Source organism: Cololabis saira, chromosome 7 (assembly GCF_033807715.1).
Source record: "Cololabis saira isolate AMF1-May2022 chromosome 7, fColSai1.1, whole genome shotgun sequence".
NCBI lineage: Eukaryota > Metazoa > Chordata > Actinopteri > Beloniformes > Belonidae > Cololabis > Cololabis saira.
Window position 1 is genome coordinate 40,464,416 of NC_084593.1, and position 16,858 is coordinate 40,481,273.

Genomic DNA, 16,858 nt, shown 5'->3' on the forward strand with positions numbered 1-16,858 from the left:
CACGCCGTCACTGACGTGCACCTCCCAAAAATTGTAACTACACGTCGAGGCGACCCAGACCAAATGCAGACCGAGAGGGCTGTGTTTGGTTCGCTTGGTAGCAAATGCATTTCCGGTTTCCGGTTTGAAGCAGTCATGAACTTTCAGCGTATGTATGTGTATGTTCGTGTATCTGGGATTTTTTTTTTGTTTTGTTTTTTTGCACAATAGTTGTCCTTATCTCTTTCATTCACTGTGACTGGAAAAGTCAGATAAACCATTCAGGAAAAGATTGCGACCTAGCGGTCGCGGGGGGTACTGCACCGCAGCGAAATGGAGTGACGGAGAAGTCCGAAGGGTTCCCGACGGGGTCACGGTGATGGCTTAGGCATGGCGTCGATTTGACGCAAAACCGTAATTCAGGCTTTAGCCTTAGTCACTTGCTTAATGAGATACAACTCCTAAACCAAAACACATCTTTAACATGGATAAGGTCAGGAGAATATCTCAGGAAATTCAGCCACAATATAACTAGAAGGACTACAAATAAGCTGCCACATTCTAGGAAAAGGATAGCATGGTATTATGAGTCAGGTATTAAAGCAGCAGACAGACACAAGCGCAGATGTGATGAAAGTATGGGTTCATAACAATAAAACTGTGCAGAAAGATGCACACAGACATGTGTGTACACTGAAACCCACAGGAAACGTTGACCAAACAATACCACACAATAAGCTGGGTTAGTGCAGGGTATTAATAGGCAGGAGACCAGGTGAAGGGTGGGGGGTGATGAGGGCACAGGTGCAGGCCATGATGAGGAGAACTGAGGAATGCTGGGAGTTGTAGTGTCAGCACCGGCGATCAGAAGACTGGTGGTGTCAGTGTGGCAGGAGCAGGCATCCTGAATGCATCTTTTACTCCAACTTTATTACTTCTCATCACTTCGGACAATGAGTTATATTTTCTAATCAAAACCTTATTCGAAAAATAATAGTCTTTGTTCATACATCAAATTACAAATTTTAATTTGAGTTAAAATGAGTACGTTGGTTGTGCTAAAGAGGGCTAATTCTTGTTCTATGAGCCCACCTTTTAACTTTATGACCTTTTTATTTGTGCACAGCCCTTTTCACACTTTAAAACAGATCAAACATCCCTGATGCATGGAAAAAACATGACTGTTGACACCTTTTATTTAAATTTGTGAACTATGGTGATACATGACTACCTCAACTGTAGACAGTATTGGTGTGTTTCTATGACCTTTGGGAACATGAATATTTTGAAAAATATCACATAAATCGCTAAAACATTTTTAATGCTCACATAAGTATTATTACTGGTGATTGGAATTTAACTAATTTTTGAATGTGACGCTTTTCAGCTTTTGCATTAATAGATTCTGTAATGTGCAGGTGTTACATGCTTTTCTGTTGAACTGTTGATTTAATTCAATTACTAATTTATTTTTTAGGGGGAAAAAAAACCAAAAAGATAAACCAAAAAAAGTGACATTACAGTTTTACTACTTAAGTTGATTAAAGAAAAAATAATGTTAAGTACATTACTGGTCTATCGAAACAATAAAATCATAAAATCAGAGAAGACGGGTTCATGTCGTTTGTTATAAGTTTATTGATAAGCCAAAAAACATTTAAACATTTTTTTCAGTGAGAATTTTGTGGGAAAGCTTTATCACTTCAAACATTTGAAAAGAAAAAAAAGCCAGCAAGATTACCAATCTTCAAGATGCATCTTCCACAAAAGCTAAAGTGGTATCAAAAGTATCAAAAGCCATTTAAGAATATTTCATTATCAAATACCATATAGTTTATAACATAGGGATAGTTATACAATCAGAAGTTATTACTTTAATACCAGTAACACTATCTGCAGGGCTTAAAAAAAAACATATGAATATGGTTCACACTAAATTTACGCTGCTTAAATCCAGCGTTTGTCTTAATCAAACCCTGACATCACTGTAGATCATCTCCTCATCTACTTGGACCTTTCTCCTCCCTGCTTTGTTTCCTTTCCTCTGGAAAAAGGCATCTTCAGAATAAATCACAGACTCCTGATTTACCTCCTGAATGAAGATAAAATATTATTAGGAAGAAGAAAAGGCTAAATAAAAAGACAAGATAAAACACATGCACATTTGAGTCTATAAGTTGTAGATATTTTTAGTCATGTGGATTTCTCACCTGCCGATTTTCCTGTTCACCACTGACTTTTTCAGCTTTTGTTTGCAGACACACTGAAGATATTTTATCAAGGAAATATGAATTTATTTTTACTTTAACTTAATATTTATGCATAAATGCAATCAATTCAGGAACCGTGACACATTTTAGAAATGTATTAAACACTCCTCTTACCTTTGCAACAAGGGACATTTTTCCTGATAACACAAACAAGGACCATTACGACCGTCAGATTTATTGCCAGAGAACCACATAACAAAAAGAAAAAAATGTTTTCCTTCGCTGAATCACTTGTTCTGGCAACTGAAACATGAAATAAAGAAATACAAAAAATGTATATGTGATTAAGGTATTGAGAATATTGGTAATGATTTTAAATCTGATAAGAATATGACAGAGTTACCTCCAATATCCAGTTTAGTTCCATTTCCAAAAACTATCATCCCACATGCGGCAACGGCACAATAATAATTTCCAGCATCGGAGGATTTGACGTTCTCTTGGATGAAGCTGTAGACACATCTCTGTACGGACTGACCCTCAGAACTCTTCTCACATTTACCATCACTGTTACTTTGAGCATAAATTATACTGGGATGTGATTCAGCTGACGCAGCTTTTAGCCAGTACACACTTTGCTCTTCTGGACAAGTTTTCCTTTGAGACTCAGAGAGGACTGAACACTGCAGAGTCACCAAGTCTCCTGTATGAACTGCATCAGATGGAGAGTCTTGAATGACTCTGGTAAAGTTGGGTTTTGGTCCTAAAAATTTGAAAGAAAACAGAGTTATACTTAAATTTATGAAACTAAAATGCATTAAAATGAGAAAATATAACATTAAGAAAACATAAAGCTTTTATATTCATTTAAAGCTGCATTGCATTTTAATTTCTTCACTCACTTCCTATATACTGTATGAAAAACTCAATGAAATTCAAACGTTTTTCAGAATGTGGATTTTTACCTTCAATTCTCAGAAATGTTCCTTTAAAGAAAGTAATATTGAACCATTTTGATCTAAAGCAGTAGTAAAACGCGGTATCACTCTGCTTCGTTTTTGTTATATGCAAAACAAATCTTTCAGATTCTTGTTTTGCGGTAATCCGTGAATGCCCGCTCATTATATCTAAATCATACGAGGATCCTTGCCCCAAAAGTTCAGGCAACTTTCCAGCAACAAGTCTCATCCAATAGAAAACGTCATTGCTTTCAGATTTTGGGGGGTTACATGATAGGGTCACTTCTTCTCCAATGCCAGCTGTCTTCATCACAAAATTCTCCTCGTGCATACACCCTGAAAAATAAATACAAAAATTACACGTTATTGTTATTATTAGCGCAAATAACACACTGCAGCCAAAAGAGACATTTCTGCATATATACTTACACCCAAGTCGCAGTATCAGTAGAGTATAGACTATGATATTCATTGTCTGATTTTTTTCCACCTTGGACACATGTGAATTTAACTACATTGTGAGACGATTTGCTTTGATGTAGCTCATATCGAAGGGGAGGGAACAATTTCAGAGCAATTTGATTGGCCTGTTGTTCTGCTGACCTCCCACTTCCACCCTAGTGGAAATATTTAGAAATGTTCACACTAGAACATGAAGCCCGACAGTGAGAATATTTGTCACCTGTTGATGGTGGTCTAGTTACCACAGTGGCTAACTATAGCTACAGTTTTCTTGAGGGATGTATCTTAATCTGATTCTGTTTCTTGATACAGCATGAACAAATCATTAATGGCTACCCCTTCCTAAACGCAGAACAGTGAGTATGGTCTTATGATGTAATATTATGTGCAAATTCTGCATCTTTATGCTTAACATGGAATCATTAGTGCCAACAATAATGGCCTTCAGGATGTCACTCCTGCACACACCAATAGAAATCTGTTGTCAGTAAGAACAGTGGAGACAAATGAGGTCATCTACAATACCACATGCCTTTCATCTACGACTGACAGCATCAGCATCTCCTAAATCAACGGCTAGACAAGAGATCTACCAAAGGCCAATGCTGACATGGTGGGGAAAAGGCACTTTGGATTAGGTGAAATTAAAAGGAAATAAATCATGGCAGAAAAAAATTGATTTTTATTTTAGTAAAATTGTAATTTCGACGTCTCTCATATCTGGAAGTCCTGTTCAATAATATGTACAGTCTCCACCTAGGCAACTAAAAATAAACCTTAATTAGCTTCATTCATGATTTAATCTGAAGTAGGCTTAATTATTTTAACAGCATCTTCACAGGAACACTACTTAGAAAATCAGTCAGTGCGGTTACCTGTCAGGGTTTGACACTTCCCCCCCCAGTTTCTGAGTTTCAGTTCTGTCCCTCCTGTGTCCCATCTGCCCTGATTGTGTCTGCACCTGTGTCTTGTCATGTCTCGTTATCCCCTCAGTATATCTGGTCTTGTCATGCCCTTGTTCCCTGTCGGACCGTACTGTTTGTTCCCTCCATGTGCTCCAAGTTTTGATCCCTGTTACGGTGAGTTTTTTGATCCTGCTCTGCAGCATTTTAGTTTGGCTTTTTTGTGGAATAAATCCTTTTGTTTTTGAGAACTCCTGCCTCCGGCCTCCCTCTCCTGCGTTTGGGTCCACACCTTACCCCCAGATGTGACAGAACGGTCCGACCAGCATGGACCCAGCAGGAGAGAGTGCCGCCTTCTGGGCCATCGTTTACCAGGAGGCGGCCCTCGCGATCCCTGGATGGCAGCACCCCGACGAGCTGGACTCCCCGGACGAGGAGGAATCCCCCTTCTGGGTAACACGCCTGGCTCGGGGTGGCCCCCGGAGCATCCAGGCTCTGGGGCGACACCGACGACGCGTCGACGCCAGCCACATCTAGCCCCTGTTCCGGCGGTGGTCTCGGGCGCGTCGTCGGGGGTGGTCCCGGACGCATCGGCCCCTGCTCAGGTGGTGGGCCCGGACCCCCCGCAGCCAGCGCCATGGACCCGGGTACCCACTCAGGCAGCTCCGAGGATCCTGTCTGCCCCTGTTCCGGCTCCCCGCATCCTGTCTGCCCCCCGACACCGGCTCCTCGCATCCTGTCTGCCTCTGTTCCGGCTCCCCGCATCCTGTCTGCCCCTGTTCCGGCTCCCCGCATCCTGTCTGCCCCTGTTCCGACTCCCCGCATCCTGTCTGCCCCCGTCGAGCCAAGTCAAGAGTCCCCGTCACGCCAAGAGTCCCGATCACGCCTGCCAATCCCCCGCCAAGACCCACGCCAAGACCCAGGCCTAGGCCTTGGGGACGTCCCCCCGAGCTGTCTCGACGGTCTGCCCAGCCTCGAGGACGGCCCCCGGAACTCTCTCGCTGGTCTGCTCGGTTCCGAGGACGGCCCCCGGAACTTTGGCCGTGTGTGGCCTGTGTATATATATATATATATATATATATATATATATATATATATATATATATATATATATATATATATATATATATATATATATATATCTGAGTATACATGTGCAAGAAGTCAATGGATTATTCAGTGAGGTGCGTTCAACTCCGCGGCGCTAGGCGGCGCCACATGCACTTTTGCGTTGTCATTCGTCCGATACAATTAGTAAACAAGCGCGAAGGAGGATATAAACATGCGGAAATATGGAGGCTAACGATTCAGCAGTTCTGTAAATTTTGTAGATACAAAGCCTGATCATGAAGATGCACAAAAAGTGCCCCTCTTCTTCTGTTACTGTGTTGTTGCGATACACTGACTGTTATTATTCCCGCTCCTGCGGCTCATCAGTTCTGGAAGGTCAGTAGCTCGGCTAAGCGTGGGTTGCATATAAATGCCAGAATAACTCGAATTAGGATGCATTATCTGGCACTAAAAGCTTGATCTCAAGAGCTTCAATTCGGCCCGTCTAAGGTGTATATATAACATTTAAAAATTTGAAATCGGTTGGATTAAGGCAACAATTCGACTTTCTGTTGGTGCATGTAAACAATGAGACAACTGCAGCGCATTCAGAACTTTGCTGCCCCAGTCCTCACCAAGACCAAAGAAAGCGTTAAAGAGTTTTAAAACTTTCTTGTATAAACTTTAAATCACATTTTAAATCATGTTTATTATATACTTTATATTTATTTGATGGTATGTGATGATATATTAATGGCTCCTGGTGTTGTTGAATTGTACAATACAAATAAACTTGCCTTGCCTAGCCTTAAACCAGTGTTTATTGCTAATATTCAGCAAGGGAACATAAATTAATCTAATCTAGTATATTCTTTAATTTCATCTGTTTGCTTTTGTTTCTTGGCCCCCTCACAACTATGTCCCACCCTTTCAACAAGTCAGATGTCCTGTATAATGAACAAATAAATACACACGAAACAGGATATGGCAATGATTTACAAATGTGTTGAATTGAAATTACCTTTTTTTCTTTTTCCTTTGTTCTTTTTTAAAGATGGCCAAACATTACATGTTAAGGGTTATGGCTCCATGGCTCTCTTGGTACTAACCTGCCTGCGGGTGACACAGCTGGGGTGGCTGAGGTGGCCCTTTCTTTTCTTAGCTCCTGCTCTCTTCCTCCACCGTCCCTTGTTCTCATCTGTTGCTTCTGGGTGTTTGACTTCAGTCAGAAACTGGTGGTACTCATGCTACAGGGGGTGGGTTTTACTGTTGGAGGGGGTGTTGCCCTCGGCGTGCCTGGATGGTTCCTGACACCTGGGGCCTAATGTACAAAAACTGGACTTCATTGTAAATCCTTGCGCAGAAATCTTGCCAATGGAAAAAAAATTACATTGGTTCAAAACTGTCTACGCCCAAATCCACGCACGTTTCATTTGATCACAATCAACGTGTAATTGAACACGAATGCTTGAGCACGACGCTCTTCGCTGTCTCTTCACTCAAGTTGATCAATTAGAATGTGATAATGAGTATAAATATCCACGAAAAACCACTTATCCAAAGAAGGAATTATGCAAAAGAAAGTGGAAAAAAAGAAACAAAAAAAACATTGACTTGGAACTGGAGACTTCAGCTGTAAAAGAACAGTGTAGTATGGTGTGGTATTGTTGACGGCATTGCATTTTGGGGGACATTGCTCCTTGCTTTGTGTTGCGTTGTGGGTTTATTGTTTTGTACGAGTCTGTGAATGTTTATGTTCAGTGTTAGTGTATCTTTAAACTCTTTTTTCATGTTTGTACTTTAAGAATATGTGACTATAATCACCACCCTCATGGATGTAACAATGTAAACAGGTTAAGCTTATATTTAAACCTTGAAGCAACCGGCCTCCATCATCGGAGTCTTCATCCTGGACCAGCAGATCAGCGTAATCCCTGAAGACTCACTCCTTCCAAACTCTTCAATGCCTTCTAGTTGTGCCAAAGCTTCCACAGTTGCTCAATTATTTTAGGCGGAGGATCCACTGTGTCTGTGTGGCGGTTCTTGGTTCTGTCCTGTGGGTCCAGTCTTTCCTTCCTTCCTGCTCTTTTCCTCCTGGGTGGTGGGTGGGCCTTACCCCCTGTGTGGTGGTAGTAGAGGTGAGAGGACCGGAGCCCGTTGGTTGTGCTGGTTGATTCCTGATGTGCTGGAAGGAAATTTGTGTTTCTTCTTCTGCTTTCTTCTGTAGTATGTCGACCACTACATTGTCCGATTGGTTGGCCATCACCAGTTAATCAGACTGGATTTGGAAGTCCCGCAGAATCTTCTATTCTCCACTACTCTTTATGGTATGTCCCTTCTTGACTTTAGGACTTTCAAACCATAATCAGAGCAGATGTTCCTGTACACTATTCCAGCTACCTGGTTGCGTCGTTCCATGTATGACTTGCCTGACAGCATCTTACATCCTACTATTAGTTGCTGAATTGTCTCTGGGGCATCTTTGCGCCACCTACCATTGCAGAGTCGAACACACCTCACTCGATAATCGATTGTCTTCTTGTGCGAGTATACTTGGATTTTTCGGAATCTCTAGTTTAATCCTTAGTTCGATTGTTGCCAATGGCTTGATTTAGATGTGCATGTAACCGCACTGAGTGCCTGATAGCTCCATTTCGGAACCAGTAGCTACAGCCACTCTTTGTGATGACCGTGTTGAGAGGCTTTAGGCCTGTGCAGGACAGCTGATGGGATAAAGCATCTCCTTGGTATATACCACACTTGAAGGCAACTTGTGCAACTGGCTTTCAGGTGGCCTATAGAGTTGTCTTCCACAATTCCATTGAGGTCTTGATGAAGACTCTGTGTCCTGTTGACATCATACAGCTCTAATTGTTCCAGTAGTCATGAGTCAGTGCCTACCAATCAGTGCCACACTGATGACACTATGTCTCTCGGCTGGCGTGGGAACGCCTCGGACTCCCTTCGGACGAGCTGGAGGAAGTGTCTGGGGTGAAGGAAGTCTGGGCATCTCTGCTGAGGTTGCTGCCCCCGCGACCCGGGAACGGATAAGACGATGGATGGATGGATGGACGGATGGATGGATGGATGGATGGACGGATGGATGGATGGATGGATGGATGGATGGATGGATGGATGGATGGATGGATGGATGGATGGATGGATGGATGGATTTACAATGAAGTCCAGTTTTTGTACATTAGGCCCCAGGTGTCAGGAACCACCCAGGCACGCCGAGGGCAACACCCCCTCCACAGTAAAACCCCCCCCCTGTAGCATGAGTACCACCAGTTTCTGACTGACAAACACCCACAAGCAACAGATGAGAACAAGGGACGGTGGAGGAAGAGAGCAGGAGGTAGGAAAAGAAAGGAATCCCAGGGCCACCTCAGCCACCCCAGCTGTGTCACCCGCAGGCAGGTTAGTACCAAGAGAGCCATGGAGCCATAATCCTAAACATGTAATATTTGGCCATCTTTAAAAAAGAACAGCAAAGGAAAAAGAAAAAAAGGTAATTTCAATTCAACACATTTGTAAATCATTGCCATATCCTGTTTCGTGTGTATTTATTTGTTCATTATACAGGACATCTGACTTGTTGAAAGGGTGGGACATAGTTGTGAGGGGGCCAAGAAACAAAAGAGAACGTTTCTAAATATTTCCACTAGGGTGGAAGTGGGAGGTCTGCAGAACAACAGGCCAATCAAATTGCTCTGAAATTGTTCCCTCCCCTTCGATATGAGCTACATCAAAGCAAATCGTCTCACAATGTAGTTAAATTCACATGTGTCCAAGGTGGAAAAAAATCAGACAATGAATATCATAGTCTATACTCTACTGATACTGCGAGTTGGGTGTAAGTATATATGCAGAAATGTCTCTTTTGGCTGCAGTGTGTTATTTGCGCTAATGATAACAATAACGTGTAATTTTTGTATTTATTTTTCAGGGTGTATGCACGAGGAGAATTTTGTGATAAAGACAGCTGGCATTGGAGAAGAAGTGACCCTATCATGTAACCACCCAAAATCTGAAAGCAGTGACATTTTCTATTGGATGAGACTTGTTGCTGGAAAGTTGCCTGAACTTTTGGGGCAAGGATCCTTGTATGATGTAGATATGATGAGCGGGCATTCACGGATTACCGCAAAACAAGAATCTGGAAGATTTGATTTGCATATAACAAAAACGAAGCAGAGTGATACTGCGTTTTACTACTGTTTTAGAACAAAATGGTACAATATTACTTTCTTCAAAGGAACATTTCTGAGAATTGAAGGTAAAAATCCAAGTTCTGAAAAACGTTAAAATTTCATAATTTTTCATACAGTATATAGGAAGTAATTGAAGAAATTAAAATACAATGGAGCTTTAAATGAATATAAAAGCTTTATGTTTTCTCAGTGTTATATTTCTCATTTTAATGTGTTTTATTTTCATACATTTAAGTACAACTATGTCTGCTTTCATATTTTTAGGACCAAAACCCAACTTTACCAGAGTCATTCAAGACTCTCCATCTGATGCAGTTCATACAGGAGACTTGGTGACTCTGCAGTGTTCAGTCCTCTCTGAGTCTCAAAGGAAAACTTGTCCAGAAGAGCAAAGTGTGTACTGGCTAAAAGCTGCGTCAGCTGAATCACATCCCAGTATAATTTATGCTCAAAGTAACAGTGATGGTAAATGTGAGAAGAGTTCTGAGGGTCAGTCCGTACAGAGATGTGTCTACAGCTTCATCCAAGAGAACGTCAAATCCTCCGATGCTGGAAATTATTATTGTGCCGTTGCCGCATGTGGCATGATAGTTTTTGGAAATGGAACTAAACTGGATATTGGAGGTAACTTTGTCATATTCTTATCGGATTTTAAAATCATTACCAATATTCTCAATACCTTAATCACATATATATTTTTTGTATTTCTTTATTTCATGTTTCAGTTGCCAGAACATGGTTTTCAGAGAAGAGCAACATGTTTTTCTTTGTGTTATGTGTTTCTCTGGCAATAAGTCTGACCGTCGTATCGGTCCTTGTTTGTGTTATCAGGAAAAATGTCTGTTACTGTTGCAAAGGTAAGAGGAATTTCTAATAAATTTATAAAATGTGTTACCGTTGTTGACTTGATTTAGCCTTACATATACATTAAAGTACAGATTAAATTTAAATATATATTTTTTTTAACTTTCTCTGTTTTCTTGACAAAATAGCTTCTGTGTCTCTACGAGCCAAAGCTGAAATAATCAGTGGTGAACAGGAATATCGACAGGTGAAAAATTCCATGTGACTAAAAATATCTACAACTTTATAGACTACAATGTGCATGTGTTTTGTCTTTTTTTTTCTTATTGTTAATAATATTTTATTTTCATTCAGGAGCTAAATCAGGAATCCGTGTTTTATTCTGAAGTCGTCTTTATCCGGAGGAAAGCTTACAAAGCAGGGAGGAGAAATGTCCAAGTATAGGAGGAGACGATCTACAGTGATGTCAGGGTTTGATTAAGATTAAGATTTCCATGTAAATATGGTGTGAACTGTCTATGCTTGTTATTTTTCCCAAACTCTGCAAATTGTGTTACTGGTATGACTGTAATGAGCGCTCTGCTGTTTTTCTAACTATCCCTGTATTATAATCTATGTGGTGTTTGGTGATGAAATATCCTAAGAAGGCTACTGATAATTCTGCCCACTTTGGCTTTTTGGAAGATGTATCTTGAAAGAATGTTCCTTTTCCAGAGTGTTAGGGATTTACACTTTTACACATTTACACATTACACAAATATATAAATAAAAAAATACATAATTAACATGCTCGAAAAGGAGTAGGAAGAAGTAAAAATTTTAAATCCTACCCCCTAAACTCTATTTCCTTATAATCAAAATTAATTCAATTTCTATACAAAAAAAAAAGAATATATATATATATATATATATATATATATATATATATATATATATATATATATATATATATATATATATATATATATATATATATATATATATATATATATATATATATACATACATATATACATACATATATGCATACACATACACATTTTGAGTCTATGTGCAAAACTACTATGTGGAAGTGGATGGGTGGGGACTCTTGCTCTCCTTAGTTTGAGAAGGAAGTAGAGGCTAGTTGAGCCCATTTGGCCTGAGAAGTTATCCAGGAGAGATCCTCAGAGATGTGCACCACCCAGGAACTTGGTGTTTCTCAGCCTCTCCACAATGGCATCATTGACTGAGTGTGTGTGGTGGTGGCTTTTCATATCCTCTTGACATTGCGCCTGAAAAACATTATGAACAGCAAAAAAAGGAAACTAAGAGAATACCAACAGGGGGCTCTATCATGCTGCACACAAAAGGACTATACATGCACTAACAGAAAGTTGAATTGTTGCCTTAATCCGATCGATATTGAATTTTTAAAAGCCATGTAGGCCTATGCACGTTAGCCAGGCTGTAGTTGAACTGAATTGAAGCTCTTGAGATCAAGCTTTTAGTTCCAGATAATGCTCCGAATTCGAGTTATTCCGGCATGTACCCAGGCTTAGCCGAGCTAGTGACGGCCCCGGGACTCCCCCTTCTGGAAGTGACGACACCGCGAAAGCCAGAATATCAACACAGTAGGAGAAGAATAAAACAAACAACAAAGAAGGAATTGGAAGAACGCAAACGCAAATGTACATATGGCGCCACCTAGCATCGCGGAGTAAAATGCACCTCACTCAATAAACTATTGTCTTCTCGTGCATGCATACTTGGAAACTCCTTAGCTAGATTATAAGGAATCCCTCCCCTGTACATTTAGTATGTTCAGACATAACCACACACATCAACAGACAAACGGGGGAGACTTTGTGCCTTCTACTTTTTCTGCTTGTGCAAACTGTTTACTGACAAGCGCTGCATGGAAAATTAGTTTGATGTGGCTCAGCCTCTAACTAAGGTGTAAACTAAAAAAAGGGCTCATCTTCCTGTCTCGATCTGTTTGAAATACAATACCCATTTCATGTTGCAGCAATCACCACATCACAGCGCAGAAACAGAGAACAGATCCCTTCAGTATGTCATGACCATTTTTGAATGTATTTCACTGTATTGTGATACGTTTACATTGCAGATGAAAGGGAGTGCCGTCCTCTAACTGACTACAATCAGAGCTTGTTATGTTATAGTGACTAGATGTTGTTGAGGGGAACATGTTTCCACTTTTACTGTAAGCATCATTGTGTGACATTAAAGTAAGAAAGCCCACTCTTGTGTGAGTGAGGACTGTACACCATGTTGTCATGTATCTCTTACTCCTCCCACAGCCCAAAAACAGAAAAGTTGACGTGACTGTGTTCTGGAGATGGTAACTGGCCTTTTGACCACCTTTTATAATGTTTGTGTAATGCCAGATCGTTAGGTATTTAAATTGAAAACATAATTAAAACAGGTCAGATAAAATGAGTGAACTAAAACGACCTTGTGCCTTTAACTCCCCTGTTGAAGCTTCTTCTTCACCACACATCCTGTTTAAAATCCATTCTTAGTAAACGCTATTTATGTTTTGTCAAAAGCCAGAGAAGTGGCTCACCACAGCTTATCTTTGTTTGTTGTATCTTTGCTGCATTTCTTTAACTACCAGCACTTGGTGATTAAATATGTTGAGGCTTAGACTTACTTACACTTTTTTTATTTTATTCTTATTTGATCTCAACTAAAATCAAAACGTAGGACCTTGTAAACCTCTCGGCCTCACCACACATCCTGTTTTTAAGCGGCGCCCTTCTGCCTTGACTGCACTAGTTGTTGGTCAAAGCGCCCAACAGCTTTTTTGTGGTTTCTCTTTCCGAACAAAGATAAAGCATCGGATCTGGCACCTTTTTGCTCTGTTTTGCAATGCGCTAGTAGCAGCAGTGAAAAAAATGAAATAAAAAAGTACTGGCCGCAGCATAAATAAGAAATATCTCCACTTCATCGTAGTTGAAAATATAAGATTAATATAAGATTTCAAAGCCTGAGGCTGCAAGTTTCCTTTTGCCAACCATGCAGCAGAATTACTCCTAATCCAACCTGATCTCACAAACATCCGTGAAATGCCCACGACCTCTCACCACTATTTTCCATGGTACCAGCACGGAAAGTGGAAAATTCCCCACAGATATTGTACCATGCAAAGTCAATGGGATCCGTTGTCGTTATATATACATGGATTATTACATTATTATTATTTATATATTATTCTTTATTATAGTGGCTAAATTATGAGTTTTTGTCGCGCAAGGTACTGTTTGTTACTGTCAGTTTGTAAAAGCATGTTTTTAACGCTGTTTTAGCAGTGTTTTATTGAGGTTTTAATGTGAGCACCACGGATATTGTACCATGCGAAGTCAATGGGATCCGTTGTCGTGATATATACACGGATGATTACATTATTATTATTATTAATTAGGCCCGAGCACTTTTAGTGCGAAGGCCCTATTGTATCTGTAGGAATTTTTCTTTCTTTCTTTCTTTCTTTCTTTCTTTCTTTCTTTCTTTCTTTCTTTCTTTCTTTCTTTCTTTCTTTCTTTCTTTCTTTCTTTCTTTCTTTCTTTCTTTCTTTCTTTCTTTCTTTCTTTCGACTAAATGAGGGCCTTTTTTCCCCCTAAACATGCCCCAAAAGTCACCAAATTTTGCATGCAAGCCAGGCTTGGCGATAAATTTGATATTTAATGGTTCACATTAATGGGCGTGGCCTAATGGCTCAACAGCGCCCCCTAGAAACTTTGTGCCTCAAGCCCCACGATACGGTATCTGTATCTGTATCTGTATCATGTCGCATCTTAAAGAAAAGTCTCTTGGCGCCATGGACCGAAACCGAACAGGAAGTCGGCCATTTTGAATTAATCGTGTCATTTTGGCGAAATTTATGCCATTTCTTCAGCCGCTTCTTCGCCCGAACCGTAACGTGCACCCAAGCGTGTTATACACCAAAATGTGCGTCTCCATCCTGCGACGATGGGCATTACTTTTCTCAGTCAAAAGCGTTACCATGGAGATGATAGATGCCAAAAAGCACCCCCTTCATCTGATTGGTCCATATTTGATAGTTCCTACTTTCTGCCATAACTTTTGAATGGTTTGACATAGAGACTCGTGGGTGGTGTCATCAGACTCGGTTTTGAGTCCTTGACCTTCATTGGCCTTAATTAGCCCGGCCCCTTCTTCTGATTGATCAATATTTGATAGTCCCTATTTTCTACTATAACCTTTGAATGGTTTGACATAAAGAGTCGTGGGTGGTGTCATCGGACATGGTTTTGAGTCCTTGAACATAATTGCTGCAAATTAGCCCTGCTGCTTCTTCTGATTGGTCGATATCTGATAGTTCCTACTTTCTGCCATAACTTTTGAATGGTTTGATATAGAGAGTCGTGGCTGGTGTCATCAGCTAAATGTCCAGGCCTGAAGGATCTACAGTCATACAAGCTTCCACTGCAGCCTGAACGTGCACAAGGATGTGAGGGCCCGTTCATCGCTGCTTGCAGCTTTAATTATGATTTGTATCTGGTATATTATTATTGATTATCTAATGTGTCTAATGTATCTAATGGACTTCTCTGTAGAGAGCCTCTCGCGTAGCCTACGGCGTAGGCTCTGCGTTGATTTAATGCAGAACCATAATTCAGCCTTCAGACTGCAACTTGGCCAATGGTGGAGAACAAAAAAAACAACAAAACCTCAATAACACTAACTCTCATTGAGGACATTTGTTTGGAACACTTGGACAGCACATTTTGACTGTCCACCAGCAGGAGAGACAGTGGGGCCCATAAAATGCTGATCAAATATCGTAAGGCTGAACTATCACAGCCAGTGTTCATGTTTGAGTCAAGCATATAAATAAACAACCTTTTGATCAAAAAGTGTTGAGTGTGAATGTGTGAGTGTGAGTTTTCAGACCCTGGAGTGAGGCGAGAGAACAATATCTCATTAATACCTACTAGGCTACTTTAGTCTCCTTACATCTAATTCAATCACATTTACACACACATAATCATGCTCACTGGTCTACATTTCAGGTCCTTTTAGAGATTTGTTTTGTTCTCTTCCTCTTTTCATGATTTCCCATGTGGAGTTTTGGAATGGTGGTTTTCAGTGACTTGTTGTATCAATTGTGAAGATGTTAATTTGCTCAGAGAGACGAACAAGGGGAGAGGGAATGGCAGAACTGAGGATTCCCCCACACATAATCACTTTTCTTTATCCTCTCTCTTTCTCTTATTCCTCTTTCTTTGTCTTTTTTAGCATATTTCTTTATTTCTTCTGCCACATGGATTAGTTTAGTATGTTGCACCAAGACGTAATGGTATTTGATTCCAAACCAAAAGCCTATTCAATTTGTTGCGCAACAAAGAGAGGGCTGGTTCAGTTATTAGAGAGTTAATAATTGTCTCACGATAGTTATTATTAATTAATAATGAAGATGACTTATCAATTAATTATCCAAATAAATAAATCAAAACGGGGCACCACCTGACTTATCAGGAAATAACTAAACAGCACAATCAGTCTCAAAGTAGCGGTTATTCTATTCGTGCCAATAGGATTATTACACACACACAGCTACACAGACTAATATCAATTCAATATTTTTTCCTGTTTAATTTCTTTTGGCCCGTAGAAGGCGTAGTAAGGCAAAGCAAGGCAAGGCAAGTTTATTTGTATAGCACAATTCAACACAAGGTAATTCAAAGTGCTTTACATCAACATTAAAAGCAGCAAGACACAATTAAACAGTAAATAACAAATAAACTGAAATAAAATGATAAGGAAAGAGGTAAAATAATAAAAAGCACAAGTTGTTAAAAGTAAGGGCAGTAGAGTACAGCAGGTATATCTCATTCTTACAATGGCAAGAATTACGTTTCTATACGGTCAAAACGTACAAAGACCGGGTCAAATACAGGATTACAAAAGTAATCTGTAACAATTCGTACAGGGAATTAAACCAACTTGACAATTCTATGCCACAATGCCTGTTTCCAGGTCTTATTTCACACAGCTGACGAGAATTACGTTTCTATACAGTCAAAACGTACAAAGACCGGATCAAATACAGTATTATAAAAGTAGTAGTAGAGCAACTGAAGCCCCGGGAAGCTTTGTGCTTGAGTGAACCCATTTGATGAAAAGCTTAAATGCATCATGAAGCTTCATCTGCCCATCACTACCAATCACTACCAATAACCCAAGTTGATTGGCACTTGCATTACAAGAAGGCCGACTGCTCCAGCACATCAAATCGTCATTTTCTGGCC

At 40.2% G+C, this 16,858-nt stretch overlaps 1 protein-coding gene and 1 long non-coding RNA gene across 2 annotated transcripts; one reads left to right on the forward strand and one right to left on the reverse strand.

Moving 5' to 3' along the window:
• Positions 1 to 1,659: 1,659 nt before the first annotated feature.
• LOC133447398 (uncharacterized) lies at positions 1,660 to 5,247 on the reverse strand. The gene is made up of 6 exons (XM_061726070.1): positions 4,836 to 5,247; positions 3,155 to 3,277; positions 2,593 to 2,952; positions 2,364 to 2,492; positions 2,190 to 2,242; positions 1,660 to 2,071 (listed from the first exon to the last, which is right to left on the reverse strand). The coding sequence occupies exons 1-6, from the start codon at positions 5,245 to 5,247 to the stop codon at positions 1,949 to 1,951; spliced, it is 1,200 nt and encodes a 399-aa protein (XP_061582054.1). The 3' UTR covers positions 1,660 to 1,948.
• A 5,315-nt stretch (positions 5,248 to 10,562) lies between these two features.
• Positions 10,563 to 11,029, forward strand: LOC133447683 (uncharacterized). The gene is made up of 3 exons (XR_009782929.1): positions 10,563 to 10,633; positions 10,769 to 10,827; positions 10,935 to 11,029. It is a non-coding gene; the product is annotated as an uncharacterized LOC133447683 (long non-coding RNA).
• Positions 11,030 to 16,858: the final 5,829 nt, after the last annotated feature.